Below are 18,517 nucleotides of genomic sequence, written 5' to 3'. Positions count from 1 at the left end.
ATATATATATATATATATAGAGTGGAGCAACATCAAGGCCATCCCCATCCACATCAGGAACCCAGACCCTGCAACAGGTGTTTCAAAAACAAGCAGCTCATGCACCTGGGTCCAAAAATGCAGACGAGCTAACGGAAGCCATTGCATTTGCCATTGCAAAAGACATGATGCCTTTCCAAATGGTGGAGCGGCCGGGCTTCTTAAAGATAATGAAGACTGCCGTGCCTCACTACAAAGTTCCAACAAGGAACTACTTTTCGAAGACGGCCATTCCGAAGATGTACAACACGGTGAAGACTGATGTGAAGAAGAGTTTGGCACAGGCTGACTACTTTGCGGCTACTACGGATCTTTGGACCAGTGAAAGAGGGGGAGGAGAGCCGTACATCAGCTTCACAGTCCACTTCATCACCCCAGAATGGCAACTGACCTCCCACTGCTTGGAGAGCCATTTTTTTCCAGATGACCACACAGCCCAAAATATTGAAGAATTTTTTGACAACATGCTGGAAGAGTGGGATATACCCAAAACCAAACTAGTCGCCGTGACAACAGACAACGCTGCCAATATGGCCAAGGCCTTTGAAGATTACACCGAACTGTGGCTGGGATGCTTTGGTCACAACTTAAACCTGGCCATATCGAAGGCCCTGAGGATGCAGAGGGTGGACGCTGCAGTGAAGGTCTGTCGGCATCTCGTCCAAGCATTCTCTCGGAGCTGGAAGAAAAAGCGAGCACTCCGAGAAAAGCAAGTGGTCCTCAACCTGCCCCAGAAGGCCCTTATTCATGATGTGGTCACCAGATGGGGATCTACATTCAAGATGGTTGAAAGATTCCTCAGCCAGCAGCAGGCAGTCTGTGCTGCACTGGCCACAGAGAGGGGGGTTTGGCATCTGATGCCTAAAGACACTGACATCTCGGTTCTGGAGCAACTCTGCCAGCTCCTTGAGCCTCTCAGCACATTCACAGACGCACTCTGTTCCGAGACACGTGTGACCTTGTCTGCAATCAAGCCTGTCCTGGACCACATTACAGGGGATGTCCTTGACGAGGAGGGTGAGCAGGATTCAGCCCTGCTGAAGAACATGAAACGGGCCATTAGGGAGGATCTTACCAAACGATACACCGGGAACAAGGTAAATGAGGTGATGCAGATGGCCTGCTTCATTGACCCTCGCTTCAAGACCAGCTTTATAGAAGCCCCTGTTGATGATTTTGTGGACAGCTGTGTTCAGGAGGCCCTGAGTCTGGCACCTCCACAGATCAGACAAGAGCCAGAAGAGGAACAGTCCTACAGCAGTACCCCCACAGCAGCAGCAGGTGAGTGTATGTGGAATGGTGTGTAATGTTTTGTGTGTAATGTCTTCTGTATTTATGTATGTATGTTACTTGACACCTTAATTTCCCCCTCTGGATTAATAAATGATACTCTACTACTCTACTCTAGCAGCAGCAGCAGCAAAACAGAAAAGCCTAGCTGGGCTCAGTGGGCTGCTGAAAAAGATAACTTCAGCAAGGCAGCAGCGAGAAGAGCAGGCTTCAGGTCCAGCCACCCCAGAGGATAAGGTGAGGGAGGAGGTCAGGGTGTACCTGTCTTTGCCACCCATCCAAGCGGAGGACGATCCACTGGTGTGGTGGAGAGGGCACGCATCTGAGTTGCCTCATCTTGCCAGGATGGCAAAAAAGCTGATGTGTATCCCGGCGACCAGCGTGCCTTCCGAGAGGGTTTTCAGCGCAAGTGGGTATATTGTTTCCCCACTTAGGAACTGTCTGAAAGCAGACAAGGTTAACATGCTAACCTTTTTGCACTTTAACCTAAAGTGAGAGAACTGAATCACCGCCAGGTTATTTGACAATTGTGAATGTGTAATTGTGAATGTGTAAAAAGATATATCAAAATACTTGAATATGTGCATTTGGTTACTAGTATACAGTCCTTTTTTATTCGTTTTAAATATGTTTAATATTGACAGCATTTATGATAAGTTATTTTACACAGTCTGGTTCATCTTTGTTCTGAGTAGTTAGTTCAAGTAAAATGTAAAATCTGCACAGGCTGCACTTCATTTTATGTTATGTTCCTTCAAAACCAGTTTTGCCTTACCTCGTTGTTGAATCCTGCACTTCTCATAGAGTTTTTTTTTATTTTTAACATTATATTGTAGTCCTTTTTTATTCGTTTTAAATATGTTTAATATTGACAGCATTTATGATAAGTTATTTTACACAGTCTGGTTCATCTTTGTTCTGAGTAGTTAGTTCAAGTAAAATGTAAAATCTGGACAGGCTGCACTTCATTTTATGTTATGTTCCTTCAAAACCAGTTTTGCCTTACCTCGTTGTTGAATCCTGCACTTCTCATAGAGTTTTTTTTTATTTTTAACATTATATTGTAATAAACACTCTACTTTTTAACCCATTGCTGAATGCCCCCTATTTCCATGTACTCTCATCTCCAGGTTGGATGTGGATGTTTGGGGAACAACGTTGTTGTTCGAGGTCTTCGGATCGGTACCTGGTCACCTTAATGTTAACACTAAAAAAAAAAAAAATTACCGAGATAATATCGTAAACCGTGGTAATTTTGGTCACAATAACCGTGAGCCGAAAATTTCACACCGTGACACCCCTACCGGGGACACATATTCATGTATAAAAGACGTACAAAAGTGCATTTTGCATGATAAGTCACCTCTAAGGACACATTTGAGGTAGCTGTTCTTAACCCGACCCAAAATCATTTTCCTCTGCTACATTTTGTAAGCCAATTTAGTACTTTTTAGTCTAATAAATCAAGATTCTCAAATGTGAAGATTTTCTGCTTTCGCTTTAAGAAATTGTAAAATATTTAAATATCTTTTAAGAATTTTTTTGTTGTTGCAATGAATACACTTAATTCTACTTTCAAGTACATTTTCCTTATCGTACTTACATATTTGAGTACCATTCTCGATCCAGTACTTTAACTTATACGTGGTATTAGTACTTATACTCAAGTAAAGAATCTAAATACTTTTTCCATCACTGCCCATCACACGGTCAGATTTTGGTGAAAAAACTGTGGCTGACTAGATTTGTATTTCAAATTAAACATGTGTCAAAGATCATTTAAAAGCTAGAGCTGAAATATAGAACATTTCTATTGAATAGATTCATGTCAATAAAAGACCTTCAAGAACCAATATTTTTCTTTTTTATAGGAAAAGCACTATACCTAATATACTTAAACATTGAACTTATATAGGAATAATGTTTGCTAATTTATGGCCAATGCTAATGCTCTGTACCAATGCAGGAAGTGGTGTGATGCAAAAAGTGAGGTGGATAGATTTCCATCAGATTGGAGTGAGTGATAGTTAGTCTTTCATGATGCAAATGACATGCACAATTATTTTTAAAAAGGCGTGTGATCTGTCAGATTGTGTGTTAGTATGTGGGTTTGGAGATAATGGAGATGACCCTTCCATCCACCCTTTTACTGTCACAAGCATTTACCTCTGCCAAAGTAATGTTGGGCAACTGGAAAAAGTGACTGGAAAAAGCACTATGTAAATGCAGTCAATTTTTTACAGTTTGTTTTTACCATTTACCGTTTTATGATAACAGCGACTCTGTGGCTCTCCCTATACAGAGAGGGACAGAGAAAATGTATTTAAAGTTACTTTGAAATCAAATGAGTTTAATTTTAAGTTTTAATTTCATGCTAGAGCAAGTGTCATTCTATTTAAATGGGATGTATCTTTTTAGAATAGGACCGACATTTTTCCCAATGAAAGCTAGTGTGTGTGTGGATGTCAAGGTTGTGACAGGCTTTCCAGGATATTTGGGAATGGCAAAAGGCTTGTCACATCAGTGAGCTCAGCCTCACTTTGACTAAAACTTCTTAATCTACTCTCACATTACACCAGTTTTGGGGAATGAAACGGGAATACAGTCAGCAAAAAAAAAGCAAACTGGAATTTTATTCAGGTTATTGTCGTCTTTGGCTTACATCCCTGAGATCGCCCTTTCAGCCATGAGTACACTCAGGTGATTTGCTGAGATAAAATGGACAAAGCTCTTGGTCCCAGTAAAAGGAAAGTGGTGGGAGATGGGTGAAGGAGAGATGAAGAAGGGACAGAGATATTATTTATACCTCAACAGTGTTGCAGAAAGGAGACATATCACAAATGATGCAACCTTTCTTGCTGTAGACACTGAATGATAGATAAAGATGGCGGATAGGAAAGATTCTGGCAAAGTAAAAGAAAAGCACAGTAAAGTTTCTGTTGACCAGTCTTCCTCACTTCCTTGTGGTACGCCAAGCCATAACGAGGATGTTACCTATTCGAGGCTGGAAAAATGCAACTTGATCAGAATGGCTGTTGTAGTGTTTTAGTATAAGATTATCTTCTTAACATCACTTTTTGACCGTCCACTGGATAGTTCACTGGTTAGAGCTGGCCCACATTCGGACAGTAAGCCTTTGACACGCAGATTGGTAACATTCATTTTTGTAGTTAATCCAACAGTACCAACTGAGACAGGAGCACCTTCAGGGTTGGTTGGGTTTAGGTCCACTTGGTTGTTATCTAAACCCCTTGCGGATCCCCCAATCCCACCTGAAGTCATTGTACAGAAATTGTTATGGGGCATATTAGCCCATTACTGTCTCATCCACTGTGATGGCGACAGTCCTCTGTGGTTCCTCAGGAAAGCTCAGGGAAGGGGCTGCTCTGTAACAGAGGTGGGTGGCTAACCAGCAGGGGTGTAACGGTTCACAAACATTTCGGTTTTTAGCTCACGGTTCGGTACGTTTTCGTTTACAGCAGAAAAAATTATCACAAAACATAAAATATATATATATATTTTTTTATTATTATTAAACTGTGAATAATGTATTCACTCAAATAAATACAAAATATAATAAAATAAACATTAAGGTGCAGCATTTCGATGAACTGAAATAATCTGTATTTGAACTTTACTGTACTCACAAAACATAAACTATTAGTTTGGGTTTTTTAATTATTATTAAACTATGAATGTTCTTTCAACTTCAAAGTCCTCCTCATTACTCACAAAGCCCTCAACAATCAGCCCCTTCCCGCTGCCTCCGCTCATCAAAAGCCAACCTCCTATCCATCCCCACCCACATCAATCACCAGACCTGGGGGGACAGAGCCTTCTCCGTCGCTGCCCCCTCCCTCTGGAACTGACTCCCACAACCCATCAGAGACTGCCCTGACCTCTCCACCTTCAAAAAACTCACAAAAACTCACCTCTTCAATCTGGCTTTTAATGTGCGATTGTTTTTGTATTATCTGACTTTAACTTTAACTATATATTTATTTGTTGTTCCTTTCTTTTCTTTTCTTTTCTTTTCACTATATCTGTAAAGCGTCTTTGAGCACCTGTAAAAGCGCTAACAAATTAAACCTATTATTATTATTATTATTATTATTATTATTATTAAATAAATACAAAATATAATAAAATAAACATTAAGGTGCAGCATTTCGATGAACTGAAATCATCTGTATTTGAACTGTACTAGTACCTAAGCAGCCAGTTTGACATTATGAATTGCTTGTAATTGTATATATATATATATTTTTTAATTAACTTGTCCACATTGCTTGCCGAAAGGGCAGATCTGCTGGCACTAACAATGTCTCCTGCTGTGGAGAACACCCTCTCTAGGGACAGAGGTCGCAGATACAGCCAGGTAGCGCTTTGCTAACATGGCAACATAAGGATATTTGGCGTTTGTAATAGCTTTGGCTCAGTCTGAAGTTTTTGCGAGTGGTGGAGGCTTAAATGCTAGTGGGAGTTGGGTTTGCACTTCAGTCTTTTTTCTTTTGGTACCGGTGATATTCACGTTCGGGTGATGCCTTTTGAAATGAGTGTGCAAGATTGATGTATTGCCAGCCGCGTAACCAATTTTAGTTGAACAATGCCGACAAACAGCTTTGGTTCGGTCCACCTGTCTTTGTCCATCATCCTTGTACGTAACTGCGAAACCAAAATGTTCCCAAACCGGAGACTTCAATGATGCTGGAGGATTTTCGAGCTCAACTTTATCTGCGTTCGCCATTTCGCCAGTTCCTCAAATTACTGACTAAATTTGAACGCATCTCTGTGACCAGCTCTCATAGTATGCCTCTCGTCCAATGAAATGACTTGCTCGCTTTATGACGCGTTGAACCCAATGCGAGCAAATTACTCTGAATGCTGCGACGCAGCACCTGAAATTACTTCCAAAAAGTTGTTCACGTTCTAAATGTTTTACATTTAACGTTATATTCGTTCGGTACACTTCGGTGCACACGTGTACCGAACCGAAAGGCCCATACCGAATAATGTCGGTACGGGTACGTGTACCGTTACACCCCTACTAACCAGACATACATTATGTTTGATCCTTGAAGTCTTTTCTCTTGTGAAACAGAGAGAATACTGTTAAAAAAATTCAGATTACGCATTAATCTCACTATTTTGTTGCTTGCCAGAGTAAAGTTTCTGGTACGGTGTCTTCCTCACTTCCTTGTGGTACGCCAAGCCATTCAGAGGTTGTTACTGTCTGGAGGCTGAAAAATGTAACTTGATCAGGCATAATTTAGCTGCATCTGAGCAGAGAAGACAGCCTGCTCGTCACAGATCTCACTGTTTTCCTTTCCGTGCTCAAAAGGGGGCGGGGCCAGCAGCTACTGACCCAGAATCAGCCATTCTCTAACAGAGCCGAAATAGAGGGATATTAGGGATGTCTAAAATGCATGATCTGTTTGGTATTTTGAGTAAAACATATCGTAGACATGTTTTTTATATATTTTTATATATCTGATACCCATAATATATGCCTAAAGATAGCATGATAGGAGATCTTTAAGTCCACTTGGTTGTTATCTAAACCCCTCCACCATCTCCCAATCCCACCTGAAGCCATGTGCAGAAATTGTTACAGGGACGTATTAGCCCATTTCTGTCTCATCCACTGTGTGGGTGCCAGTCCCTGTCGGTTCCTCAGAAAAGCTCAGTTACAGAGGTGGGTGGCTAACCAGACATTAGTGTTAATGCTTAAAGTATTTTCTTGTAGGTAAAAAAACTGTTAGTAGATACTTTCTCATAAATCTCACTTTTGTGTCTCTTTCCAGAGAACAGTTTCTGGAGCCGTGTCTTCTTCATTACTTGTTTTGTTACGCTAAGCCGTAAACAGGTTCTGACCAGAGACTGGAAAAAATTACCTTTGGCAAGTTGTAGTGTACAGATGTAGCACCTCATTTCGGACGCCCCTACCTGGATCCACCAGGGGGAGCAGTGATTAAAAAGCTGCCACAAAGGAACTCATGTGAAATAAACAGCTGATAGATCTACAGGTATCTGATATAGCGGATATTTGTTAAGATCCTTATGTCACGGATAGGATCATATTCTGTGCTAAATAAGAGACATGTAATCATTTACAAAACATCACCATGTTTTTATTTAACAAGATAATGTTGTTTAATCCACGTTTGTGTCCTACAACTACAAAAACCATCGGTCTGTTTTTTCATCAGTAAATGCAGACTGGCTCATACAAACGATTTTTAATCATCATCCTCACGATCATTTAATGTATCATATGTTGGCCGAATTGACATGAAAGCACTAATAAATGTAGTGTAATCCACGTGAGTTTGGAACTACAAAAATCATCGGTTTGTTTTTTTTATCACATCCGACGGGAGGAAATGCAGTGCTCACGGCTCTCACTACCGATTTTTAATCCTAATTTAATCATCATCTTCACGATCATTTATGTTTATGTTCGCCAAATTGACATGAAAGCACTGACAAATATGAATTTACTGTAGTCATCTTCATTAAAACTGTATTAACGTGCCTAAACTCAGTAATTCACTAAAGATAGGTTTATTTTTAATGGAGCCTCGTCATCTCCCCACGGGTAAACAATAATATGTACAGTGTTAATAGTTTACTGTATTATTAGTGTTTAATATTACTGCTTTATTACATGGCTTAGTTGAATACTTGATTCTGATTGGTTAATTCAGAACACGTGACACATTGTTAATTCAGAACACAGACCGCTGTCAAACACTTGACCGTTGTTAAGTAAGGGATAATGTGCTGCGACGCGGTCATTATGGGGAAAAGAAAACCGACAGGCGTATCAGGTGCCCGACGCGAAGCGGAGGGATCTAGATCGGCATGAAGGTGTTCTTTTCCCCATAATGACCAAGTCGCTGCACATTATCCCGCTTATTACATGGCCACCTTCTCAACAAAGTAACCTTATGACTCCCAATATTAATTGAAATGCTTTTATGGATTTAGAAAATGATTTTATTGATTTAAAAAATAGTTGTATTGATTTAAATTGACATGAATCCGCTAAGAAAAATAGTCCGTTGTTACTGTTTGAACTAACGTAGCAACGGCAGGAACTGCTACGCTAGGTTGCTTTGAGGAGCTTTTTGATTACAGATTTGAAAAACATCGCTGCTTGCTTTGAAAGTAGCACAATTCATTATGTTAAACCTTGGAAAGTATCTAGATATCCCTGCCCTAATGCCAAAGTAACTGGCAACTGAATATGTGTCGCCGTTTGATGTCTATGTCTGGACCGTTGCGTAAAAAGGAGGATTTCTGCCCGTTACTTCTCCGCTGCTTTCTTGTCGCTCTTGTCTTGTCAGGTAGAAAAGCAAACTGCTGTGCTGCGGAGCGCATAATGCAGACTCTTCTAAGTGTGTGTGTGCGCATGCAGTTTGCTTTTCGGCCAAACTGTATACAGTTAAATCGAACGGACTTGTTTGTGCAGATGTGAGCGTCCTTAACAACGGTCAATAAGTGCTTGACAGCGGTCTGTCTGTTTGGTATTAACAACGTGTCACGTGTTCTGAATTGACCAATCAGAATCGAGTATTCAACTAAGCCATGTAATAAGGACGCTCACATCTGCACAAACAAGTCCGTTCGATTGAACTGTATACAATTTCTAACTGACAAGACAAGAGCGACAAGAAAACAGCGGAGAAGTAACGGGCAGAAACCCTCCTTTTTACGCAGCGGTCCAGACATAGACATCAAACGGCGTCACATATTCAGTTGCCAGTTACTTTGGCATTAAGGCAGGGATATCTAGATACTCTCCAAGGTTTGACATAATGAATTGTGCTACTTTCAAAGCAAGCAGCGATGTTTTCAAATCTGTAATCAAAAAGCTCCTCAAAGCAACCTATCGAAGCAGTTCCTGCCGTTGCTACGTTAGTTCAAACAGTAACAACGGACTATTTTTCTTAGCGGATGCATGTCAATTTAAATCAATACAACTATTTTTTAAATCAATAAAATCATTTTCTAAATCCATAAAAGCATTTCCATTAATATTGGGAGTCATAAGGTTACTTTGTTGAGAAGGTGGCCATATAATAAGCGGGATAATGTGCAGGGACTTGGTCTTTATGGGGAAAATAACACCTTCATGCCAATCTCGATCCCTCCGCTTCGTGTCGGGCTCCTGATCAGCCTGTCGGTGTTCTTTTCCCCATAATGACCGCGTCGCTGCACATGATCCCTTACATAACAATCACACATTGAGTTCCTTGTTGTGCAATGTTAAAATCAGACCGTTGTTTTTTAAATAGTCTGAATGAAAACGGCAGCTCTCAGGGGAACTCATAATAAACAGCTGATTCCTCACACACACAGTCTGTTGTTTCTATGCATAAAATAGTGAGAAACATGCCTCTGGTTAATAATTATATAACTTATTTTCTCCATAAAAGCTGGTGGTTTGAAAAAGCAATACGGGAGGTGAAAATAACTATTGTAGAATACAGAAGAATTGTGATGCCGTGGCTTTATCTGAAAACTTACATTTATGGCCCGGGACATACATGTATTTAGATTTTAGTTTTAAACAAGCTTAAATAAAAGGCTGGAGTGTTTCTTGCTCTGCCAGGTAGGCTACAACAAGTGGGATTTATCTTTTATTACTATACTGTAGCACAGCGACCACCAACTGGCGGCCCGCGGGCCACATCCGGCCCGCCAGACATTCTCATCCGGCCCGCACGACGGGGGTGACTGTGGCGTTGGCGGAGTGGTCAGTGCGTTCGCACCCCACTCATTTTTCTTTTTACAACGTCTCGTGAGTAAGGTGCAGTACCGGAGTCCAACAGAGAGGCAGCAGCTGCTGGACAGTAGACTGCGTACTGCGAAACCTTCCCTGCCTTGAAGAAGAAGTGATCCTTCGTTGTGAAGAGTCTGCATTATGCGCTCCGCAGCACAGCAGTAGCCCCGCTATGACAGAGTCCAACAGAGACAGTAGCCTAGAATTGATCCTTCGTTTCCGGTAGAAAGGGTCTGTGCTGGAAATATCAAACATTTAATAAAAGTGAAAAACAATGAACAAGACTTAACGTATTAATAATAATTAATTATATTTATTCCGTTTGGATGTACGAAGTTTGACTTTGTTTTGAGCAGTGATCTTCTCTTTCTCTCTGCAGCTGAGAGCTAAGCGCTGTCAGACCGAACCATGGCTGTAAAGGCAGAGGGGTGTCTCTAGTTCACCCTCAACACATAGATAGACTGATCCTTTTTTTTTTTCATGTCCAATTGGCTTAGAGCTTTCGCGACTGCAAACATTTTTAAACAAACATTGATCATGTACCGTTCACCACCCCCCACAGCTCCCTTATATCAATGCAGGGCTGTGACTCTTTGTTTATAAAGTAATGGCCCATTGGAATGTGACAAAACTCTCCCCCCCCCCCCCCCCCCCCCTCAGCAGTGGTCTGAAAGGGTCTCTGGAAATACCAAACATTGAATTAAAGTTTTAAAAACAGTGACAGGTTCCAAACTCAGAGGTGGAAGAAGTATTCAGATTATTTACCTAGGTAAAAATAAGTGTTAGAAGTAAATGTCCTGCATTCAAAATGGTCAATTGCCGAAGTCAAAAGTATTATCATCTGAAAGTAAAATGAATCATTCTGTTATTAGTATTAAATACATATAAGTGTTTTTACAACTTGTATTTAGAAATACTCCGTTGTAATTATTGACGCATAAATGTGTTCATCCATTCAATGTGGCATCTGCTATAATGGGGTTAATGTATGATATTACTTAATAATACAACACATTATAATATATGATATGATAATTACATTTTCATTTTATTCATTTCCTATTTCATAGTTTCTCATTATTTTTATTTTTATCGCTGATCTTATTTTTCATTTTATTAATCTGTGTGAATCTGTGCTATCCTGTTTTTCACTCACACCCTGTTGCTGTTTGAACAACTGAATTTCCCCACGGGGACTAATAAAGGTCCATCTTATCTTATCTTATCTTAATGTATAAGTTGATTTACTTCGATCTAGGTGTATTGTGTAAAAACACCACAATAATATTACAAAAGATATACTGCATATTAAAGCAAACTATTGTAAAGGTAAAAGTATGAGCATAACAAATTTAAGAAGTGTAAACATTTACATTATTATGATTATTTAATATATAAAGACTATATATTATTGAATTATAATTAAGATAATAAGATTAGATACACTTTATTTGATCTAAAATATTGATGTTTTTTCGTTATAGTAGCCTGTGAAAACCATAACAAATAAGTAGGGGTGCACCGAATGGGAAATTCTTGACCGAAACCGATACCGAAAATAGGAAACAGTTGGCCGAAAACCGAATGCCGAAAGGCTGAAAATGATTAATAGAAATATATATATATATAGAAATATATATATATATATATATATATAGAAATATATATATGGAAATATATATATATATAGAAATATATATATATAGAAATATATATATATATATATAATGTATAAATTTTTTACCAATGTTGTTCAGCTACCTGATTATGGAAAAAGACATGATTATGGCAAAACTTAACTTAAATAATAATCACTATTATGGGTCCAAAAAACATTTATTCAGCACTTTTGAAAGCATACAGTACATTAATTCCAAGTCAAGTGCATTTTTTTTTCTTTGTAGGTTAACTACAACAAAGTGCATTCAGAACAAAGCCAAGGTGCTTTAAAACTGCATAAACATCTAGGCCAGTAGGCCTACAACAAAATTGTGTAAATAAAGACTGTAACAGCCAGGTCTTCAACAACAACAAATGCACCTATAAGTTTGGTAACCTAACGTGTTGTTGTGATGACGTAATCAAAACGCGGCGACAAGCACGGCGCGCGACCATGCTCGCGGCTGGCTCACAGCCAACATGTCTGCCGCTTGGAGATATTTAAAAATATCAGAGAGAGAGGCGCGGATTGCGATTTGTAAAACGTGTTCAGCTGACATTTCTCGAGGGGGTGTAACTGCAAAGACTTTCACCACTTCGGGATTACTCACCCACTTGAAATCAAAACACCCGGACAAATATGCGGAGTATGATCAACGTAACCCTGTTCTCTGACATTCGGTGATATTTTTTCGGTGCTAAAACCTTTTAACCATTTTCGGCCGATCATTTTCGGTGGCCGAATATTCGGTGCATCCCTACAAATAAGTGATGAAATAATCTTCAGCAAACACAACTGCAGAGCTGCAAACATTGCAAACAAACTAAGTTCTACTGTACTGTATTTGTGAATGAAGCGCCATCTCATGGTTAAATCCTGCAATTGAACAGACGGGGGAAATTTGGCAACGCCCTCTAGCAATTTGGCAACGCCCCCAGCCACTGGGATCCGCTGGGTTTTTGGTTGGAATCCGCTGGGTGGAGTCCTATCTGGAGTGCTAGATCTGTATACGTTGATTTACTTCGATCTACTGTACTGTGTAAAACACCACAACAATATTCAAAAAATATACTGCATATTAAAGCAAACTATTGTAAAGGTAAAAGTATGAGCATAGCAAATAAAGAAGTGTAAACATTTACATTATTATGATTAAAGTAAGGCTCCAGTCATTAGATAGTTAATAAAAACTTCAGTATTTAGTGAAACATTATGTTTGATCCATACCCTGAAGAAATCAGCGATATTCCCCGGTAAATAATGATTTTATAGCTCTTTTTTATCAAAACCTGTATATTCCGTCAGGCAGCTGCCATTTTGGCCATTTTCAGTAGTCACATGATCCGAAAAACTAGGTCGTGATGTCATCTATGTGTTCACTTTGTAAACACGACAGCTCATTCGACGAAAACATGGCGGAGTATTTGAGTTCGGACTAGTCAGCCGAGGAAGAAGTTTTGAGCAATGTGGAGAGATTGGATGGGGGAATTCAGCCATACAGGTTCGAGCCAAGTGGCCAGAACCGTCAGGAATCCAGGGACAGTGACGATGAGGATGAACAACACGGTGATCTTGCTGGAGACGATCCCTTTACTTGTGCAATTGATTTCTGGGGGCGAGTAGGGAGACCTGTACATGAATGGTGTACTTGCGATCGGTGTGTAGCCATGGACAATCCTCTTATGAACATAAGAGGATGAACAACAAACTGTTCACAGACGACTTGGACTGCATATGTTTACACAGGGAATTCGACACTGTGGTGTTAGAAAAAGCTGTATTGAGAACAGCACTGGTTGCCATGAAGGATGTGAAACGCAGCTCTTTGGTTGAACCAATAAATGAAAGGTGGGTAAATTTGACGGGTACAGCCCTTTCTTCTTAGCATTATATACTTTACAATTATTATTATTATTATTATTATTATTATTATTAATGGACATATCAACTAAAAACATTTTATTTGGTTAGGAAGTTCTGGATTAAAGATTGAATTGACTTTATCAAAAGTTTTATAATGAAGTTTACATTCTAGGAGGAAATGATTTTCATCCTCAATCTCATGGCAATGTTTGCACAACCTGTCATTTACAGGGTTATTTGTGTATCGACCGTATTCAATAAGAAGTTTATGGTTGTTAATTCTAAAGCGTGTCCAGGGCAGCCCCTCCCTACAGGCCAATCACGCAGGCTTCATGGGGCCCCGCCTTGCGCAGGGGGCCCCGCCCAGAGGGCCTCAGCTGCTGTGCGCAGTTCTCCGCTCAGTTCTCCGCGCACCCCCCGCGAGAGTGAGAGGTGACAAGGGGAGCACGTCTGTAACCCGACACCGTTGCAATGAATCGACATCTGACCAATCACGGCTTTGATACGGCCACTAGTGCAGGTGAAGAGATGTCGATGAAAAGACAGTTTCAGTCAAAAAACAGTGAGGTAAATGGTAAATGTGCATTTCTTCACAAAACATGAAGAAACTACAGCATCACTCGAAGGTGGGTTATTGTATGAGTCAAATGTACTCCTTGCGAATGTTGTATAAATCAAATTGCCAATTGCCATATTAAAACATCAGCTGCAATTCACGACATGAAGAAGGCAGTCTCTGCATAGCATATAGGCTAATGGAGATGCAGTTGTTTCCAGCATTCTTTATTTACCGTTCATTCAAGTCTGTTATGCCTTTTATCTGCTAATGTACAGGAGGAAGAGTGATCAACTGTCTGTCTAGTTACCTTACATAACAGTTAAAGTTTTCAGCCTAAAAAACATGGAGCATTTTTTCCCCTTTTATTCATTTTTATGTCAATTTGCACATTTCATGGTGATGCTCAGCCTCCCCCTTAACTCCTAACAGTCATCATCATGTCAACCACAACACAGATAAATACTGATAGAAATGTGTGTGTAGTTGTTGATACATTGCTGACAGAGGGAACTACATTTGAATACAGATTTAAGAAATATCAGTTTTTGAGCATGTCTTAAACATGTTTTGTCTTGACTATATTACAACTATATTATAATAAAACAATATAGTATTTTTATTATTGAATTGATTATGATTATGATTATTAGTAGGAGTAGTTTATTTGCATTAATTATCTTTTTATCTTTTTGAGGCTAGTATTTGGCAAAAAAAATGCTGAAAATCCTCCAGCATCATTGAAGTCTCCGGTTTGGGAACATTTTGGTTTCGCGGTTACGTACAAGGAAGACGGAAAAACACAGGTGGACCGAACCAAAGTTGTTTGTCGGCATTGTTCAACTAAAATTGGTTATGCGGCTGGCAATACATCAAACTTGCACACTGCACACTCCACACTCATTTGGAAAGGTATCACCCGAACGTGAATATCACCGGTACCAAAAGACTGAAGTGCAAACCCAACTCCGACTAGCATTAAAGCCTCCACCACTCGCAGAAAGTTCAGACCGAGCCAAAGCTATTACAAACGCCAAATATCCTTATTTTGCCATGTTAGCAAAGCGCTACCTGGCTGTATCTGCTACCTCTGCCCCTAGCGAGAGGGTGTTCTCAACAGCAGGAGACATTGTTAGTGCCAGCAGATCTGCCCTTTCGGCAAGCAATGTGGACAAGTTAATTTTTCTTTAAAAAAAGCATGATAATACAATGACAAGCAAGTTATAATGTTAAGCTGGCTGCTTAGGTACTAGTACAGTACAGTTCAAATACAGATTATTTCAGTTCATCGAAATGCTGCACCTTAATGTTTATTTTATTATATTTTGTATTTATTTGAGTGAATATTCACAGTTTAATAATAATTAAAAACCCAAAACTAATAGTTTATGTTTTGTGAGTACTAGTACAGTAACGTTCAAATACAGATTATTTCAGTTCATCGAAATGCTGCACCTTAATGTTTATTTTATTATATTTTGTACTTATTTGAGTGAATACATTATTCACAGTTTAATAATAATTTTAAAAAAACAAATATTTTATGTTTTGTGATAATCTTTTCTGCTGTACCGAAAACTTAACGAACCAAACCGTGACCTAAAAACCGAGGTCCGAATCGAAATGTATGTGAACCGTTACACCCCTAGTAAACGCATACTGAACGTCATACATGCACATTTACCATTTACCTCACTGTATAAAAAAGTAATTGTTGATAATAATAATAATAATAATAAACAGGAATTATATTTGCAAAGTAGCCTACTTTGTTTCCAAACAATTATTTTTCAGATTTTCTTTTTCTTTATGGATATTTTACAAATCACTCACCTTTTAAACTGTATTCTTGTTTCACTGTCATATAATATTTCATAAATGTTTTTCATTTATTCTCATAAATGGTGACCAAAACGTATGAGACCCACTGAGATAACTAGACTAAAGTATCTAAACAGAGTCCCTTACCTCACTGAGCTGTAGTTATCTCTCAGTCTGACAGGACAGAGCTCTCCCTCTCATTGTTTTAGAAACAGCTTTTAATATCCGTTAAGCTAACCAGATTCTAACAACAACAATGCAAATAGTGAGTTTGGTAGGAATATACTGTATAATAGTAAAGTTATTTAAGATGATGCCATATTTATTGAAGATTTTACATTATAAATATTCCCCAAAATTATTCAAAAGCATATTCTTCCAAACTCCTTTCTGTAGTATGACCATCAGGAGACTATTGATGTGTGTGGTGAATTTGGTAGTAATAAGCTGTATAATAGTGATTGAATATTATTGTATTCTCTTTTTTCGGAGTTGCACTTTGCAGACGGTCCCTGAGCAGAGCACTCGTTTCTTCTCCGGCTGCAGATAGAGACCAATGTAATGTGCCCAGCTCGGAGGACAGCCCGTATTGGCTTTTTTTTAATCAAAATGTGATTGTAGTTCGTTGTCAACCTTACCACGGTACTTAGGAGACGTCATTTGTGTCTGAATAACGTTTTCATGAGTTATTGATCCGTGAAATCAGAATCTTCCAATATCGTTCCAACTTTACTGAACTAAGCCAGAAGACCGTCTCATTTCGTAGACCGCTCGGTTTGCTGTTCCTTCACTTTATGCAGGGCTGTGACTCTTTGTTTCAAAAGTAATGGCCCATTGGAATGTGACAAAACTCTCCCATCCCCCCCCTCAGCAGTGGTCTGAAAGGGTCTCTGGAAATACCAAACATTGAATTGAAGTTTTAAAAACAGTGACAGGTTCCAAACTCAGAGGTGGAAGAAGTATTCAGATTATTTACCTAGGTAAAAATAAGTGTTAGAAGTAAATGTCCTGCATTCAAAATGGTCAATTGCCCAAGTCAAAAGTATTATCATCTGAAAGTAAAATGAATCATTCTGTTATTAGTATTAAATACATATAAGTATTTTTACAACTTGTATTTAGAAATACTCCGTTGTAATTATTGATGCATAAATGTGTTCATCCATTCAATGTGGCATCTGCTATAATGGGGTTAATGTATGATATTACTTAATAATACAACACATTATAATATATGATATGATAATTACATTTTCATTTTATTCATTTCCTATTTCATAGTTTCTCATTATTTTTATTTTTATCGCTGATCTTATTTTTCATTTTATTAATCAGTGTGAATCTGTGCTATCCTGTTTTTCACTCACACCCTGTTGCTGTTTGAACAACTGAATTTCCCCACGGGGACTAATAAAGGTCCATCTTATCTTATCTTATCTTAATAATATTACAAAAAATATACTGCATATTAAAGCAAACTATTGTAAAGGTAAAAGTATGAGCATAACAAATTAAGAAGTGTAAACATTTACATTATTATGATTATTTAATATATAAAGACTGTATATTATTGAATTACAATTAAGATAATAAGATTAGATACACTTTATTTGATATAAAATATGTTTTTTATTTCCGTTATAGTAGCCTGTGAAAACCATAACAAATAAGAAAAACCTGCGTCACATTTGGACAATCAATACAAAGGTTTTCTTGTATTTGACGATAAATATTCTCTATACAGAGCTTGTAAGTGATGTGCTGCACATATGCTTTAGCTATAGATATTCCTAATATTCAACTGTTGAATATTAACTGTCCCAAGTACCAGTACAATGTCGTTTAAATATACAGCTTTTAAGAACACACCTGTTGCATTGTTTGGTTGGGGACTGCGACGATCTCTTAATACGTCCATCACACAGTCGCGTTGAGCTACGTCGATGTAGAAGTGGGCTTGGTTAAATCCAGAGTTGGGTGTAACGCGTTTCGTCCGAAGAATAGACAGGAATGCGACGGTGAGGTGCAAACTGTGTCCAGGCCAGAAGCTGTTCCACTGCTGTAGGGACGTGCACAGGTACGGGCTAATGTTGCCCGGGCAACGACCCGTTTGGCCTTTTTGGCTGACCTGCCCCTCTGGAGAGAGCGAGAGTTTGTTTGTCTTTTTTCTGTTGTGGCCGAATCAACATGATAAGCCCACAATTAGTATTGTAGCGACTCGCTGCGGGAAACACACTTTGTCAGCGCTGTCATCTGCCGGTGCGTTAAGACCACCTCAGTGTCAGATTTTGGAAACTTGATTTTGAGTTGTCTCATGGCAGTTAGGGCTGCTTAAGGTCTCTGTCTGATTTGGGACTAAGCCATTCGTTCCTTTCATGGAAACTCATATTATGAATATTTTAGTTTTTATGTGAATTCTTTAAACAATCACAATTATCTCCATTTCAAACTGCTAATATGCTGAACATTTAGATATTCTCTGGCTGCAAACTGGCAAGAC

At 38.9% G+C, this 18,517-nt stretch overlaps 2 protein-coding genes across 3 annotated transcripts in view; both read left to right on the top strand.

The window, feature by feature from the left end:
- The window catches only part of LOC307016369 (carbonic anhydrase-related protein 10-like), a 304,536-nt gene that overhangs the window by 11,822 nt on the left and 274,197 nt on the right, over positions 1-18,517 (top strand). The gene's annotated exons all lie outside the window — the stretch shown is intronic.
- Positions 25-2,599, top strand: LOC307016367 (E3 SUMO-protein ligase ZBED1-like). 2 transcript variants are annotated; one of them, XM_079645457.1, is made up of 2 exons: positions 25-1,320; positions 1,451-2,599. In XM_079645457.1, the coding sequence occupies exons 1-2, from the start codon at positions 165-167 to the stop codon at positions 1,822-1,824; spliced, it is 1,530 nt and encodes a 509-aa protein (XP_079501583.1). In that variant the 5' UTR covers positions 25-164; the 3' UTR covers positions 1,825-2,599. The 2 variants fall into 2 exon arrangements, with proteins under 2 accessions (XP_079501583.1, XP_079501582.1); XM_079645456.1 differs by having other exon boundaries at positions 1,448-2,599.

This window comes from Notothenia rossii, assembly GCF_949606895.1.
Source record: "Notothenia rossii genome assembly, chromosome: 8".
Taxonomy (NCBI): Eukaryota; Metazoa; Chordata; class Actinopteri; order Perciformes; family Nototheniidae; genus Notothenia; species Notothenia rossii.
The sequence above is the reverse complement of the archived record's forward strand: the minus strand, read 5'-3'. Positions and strand labels throughout refer to the sequence as shown.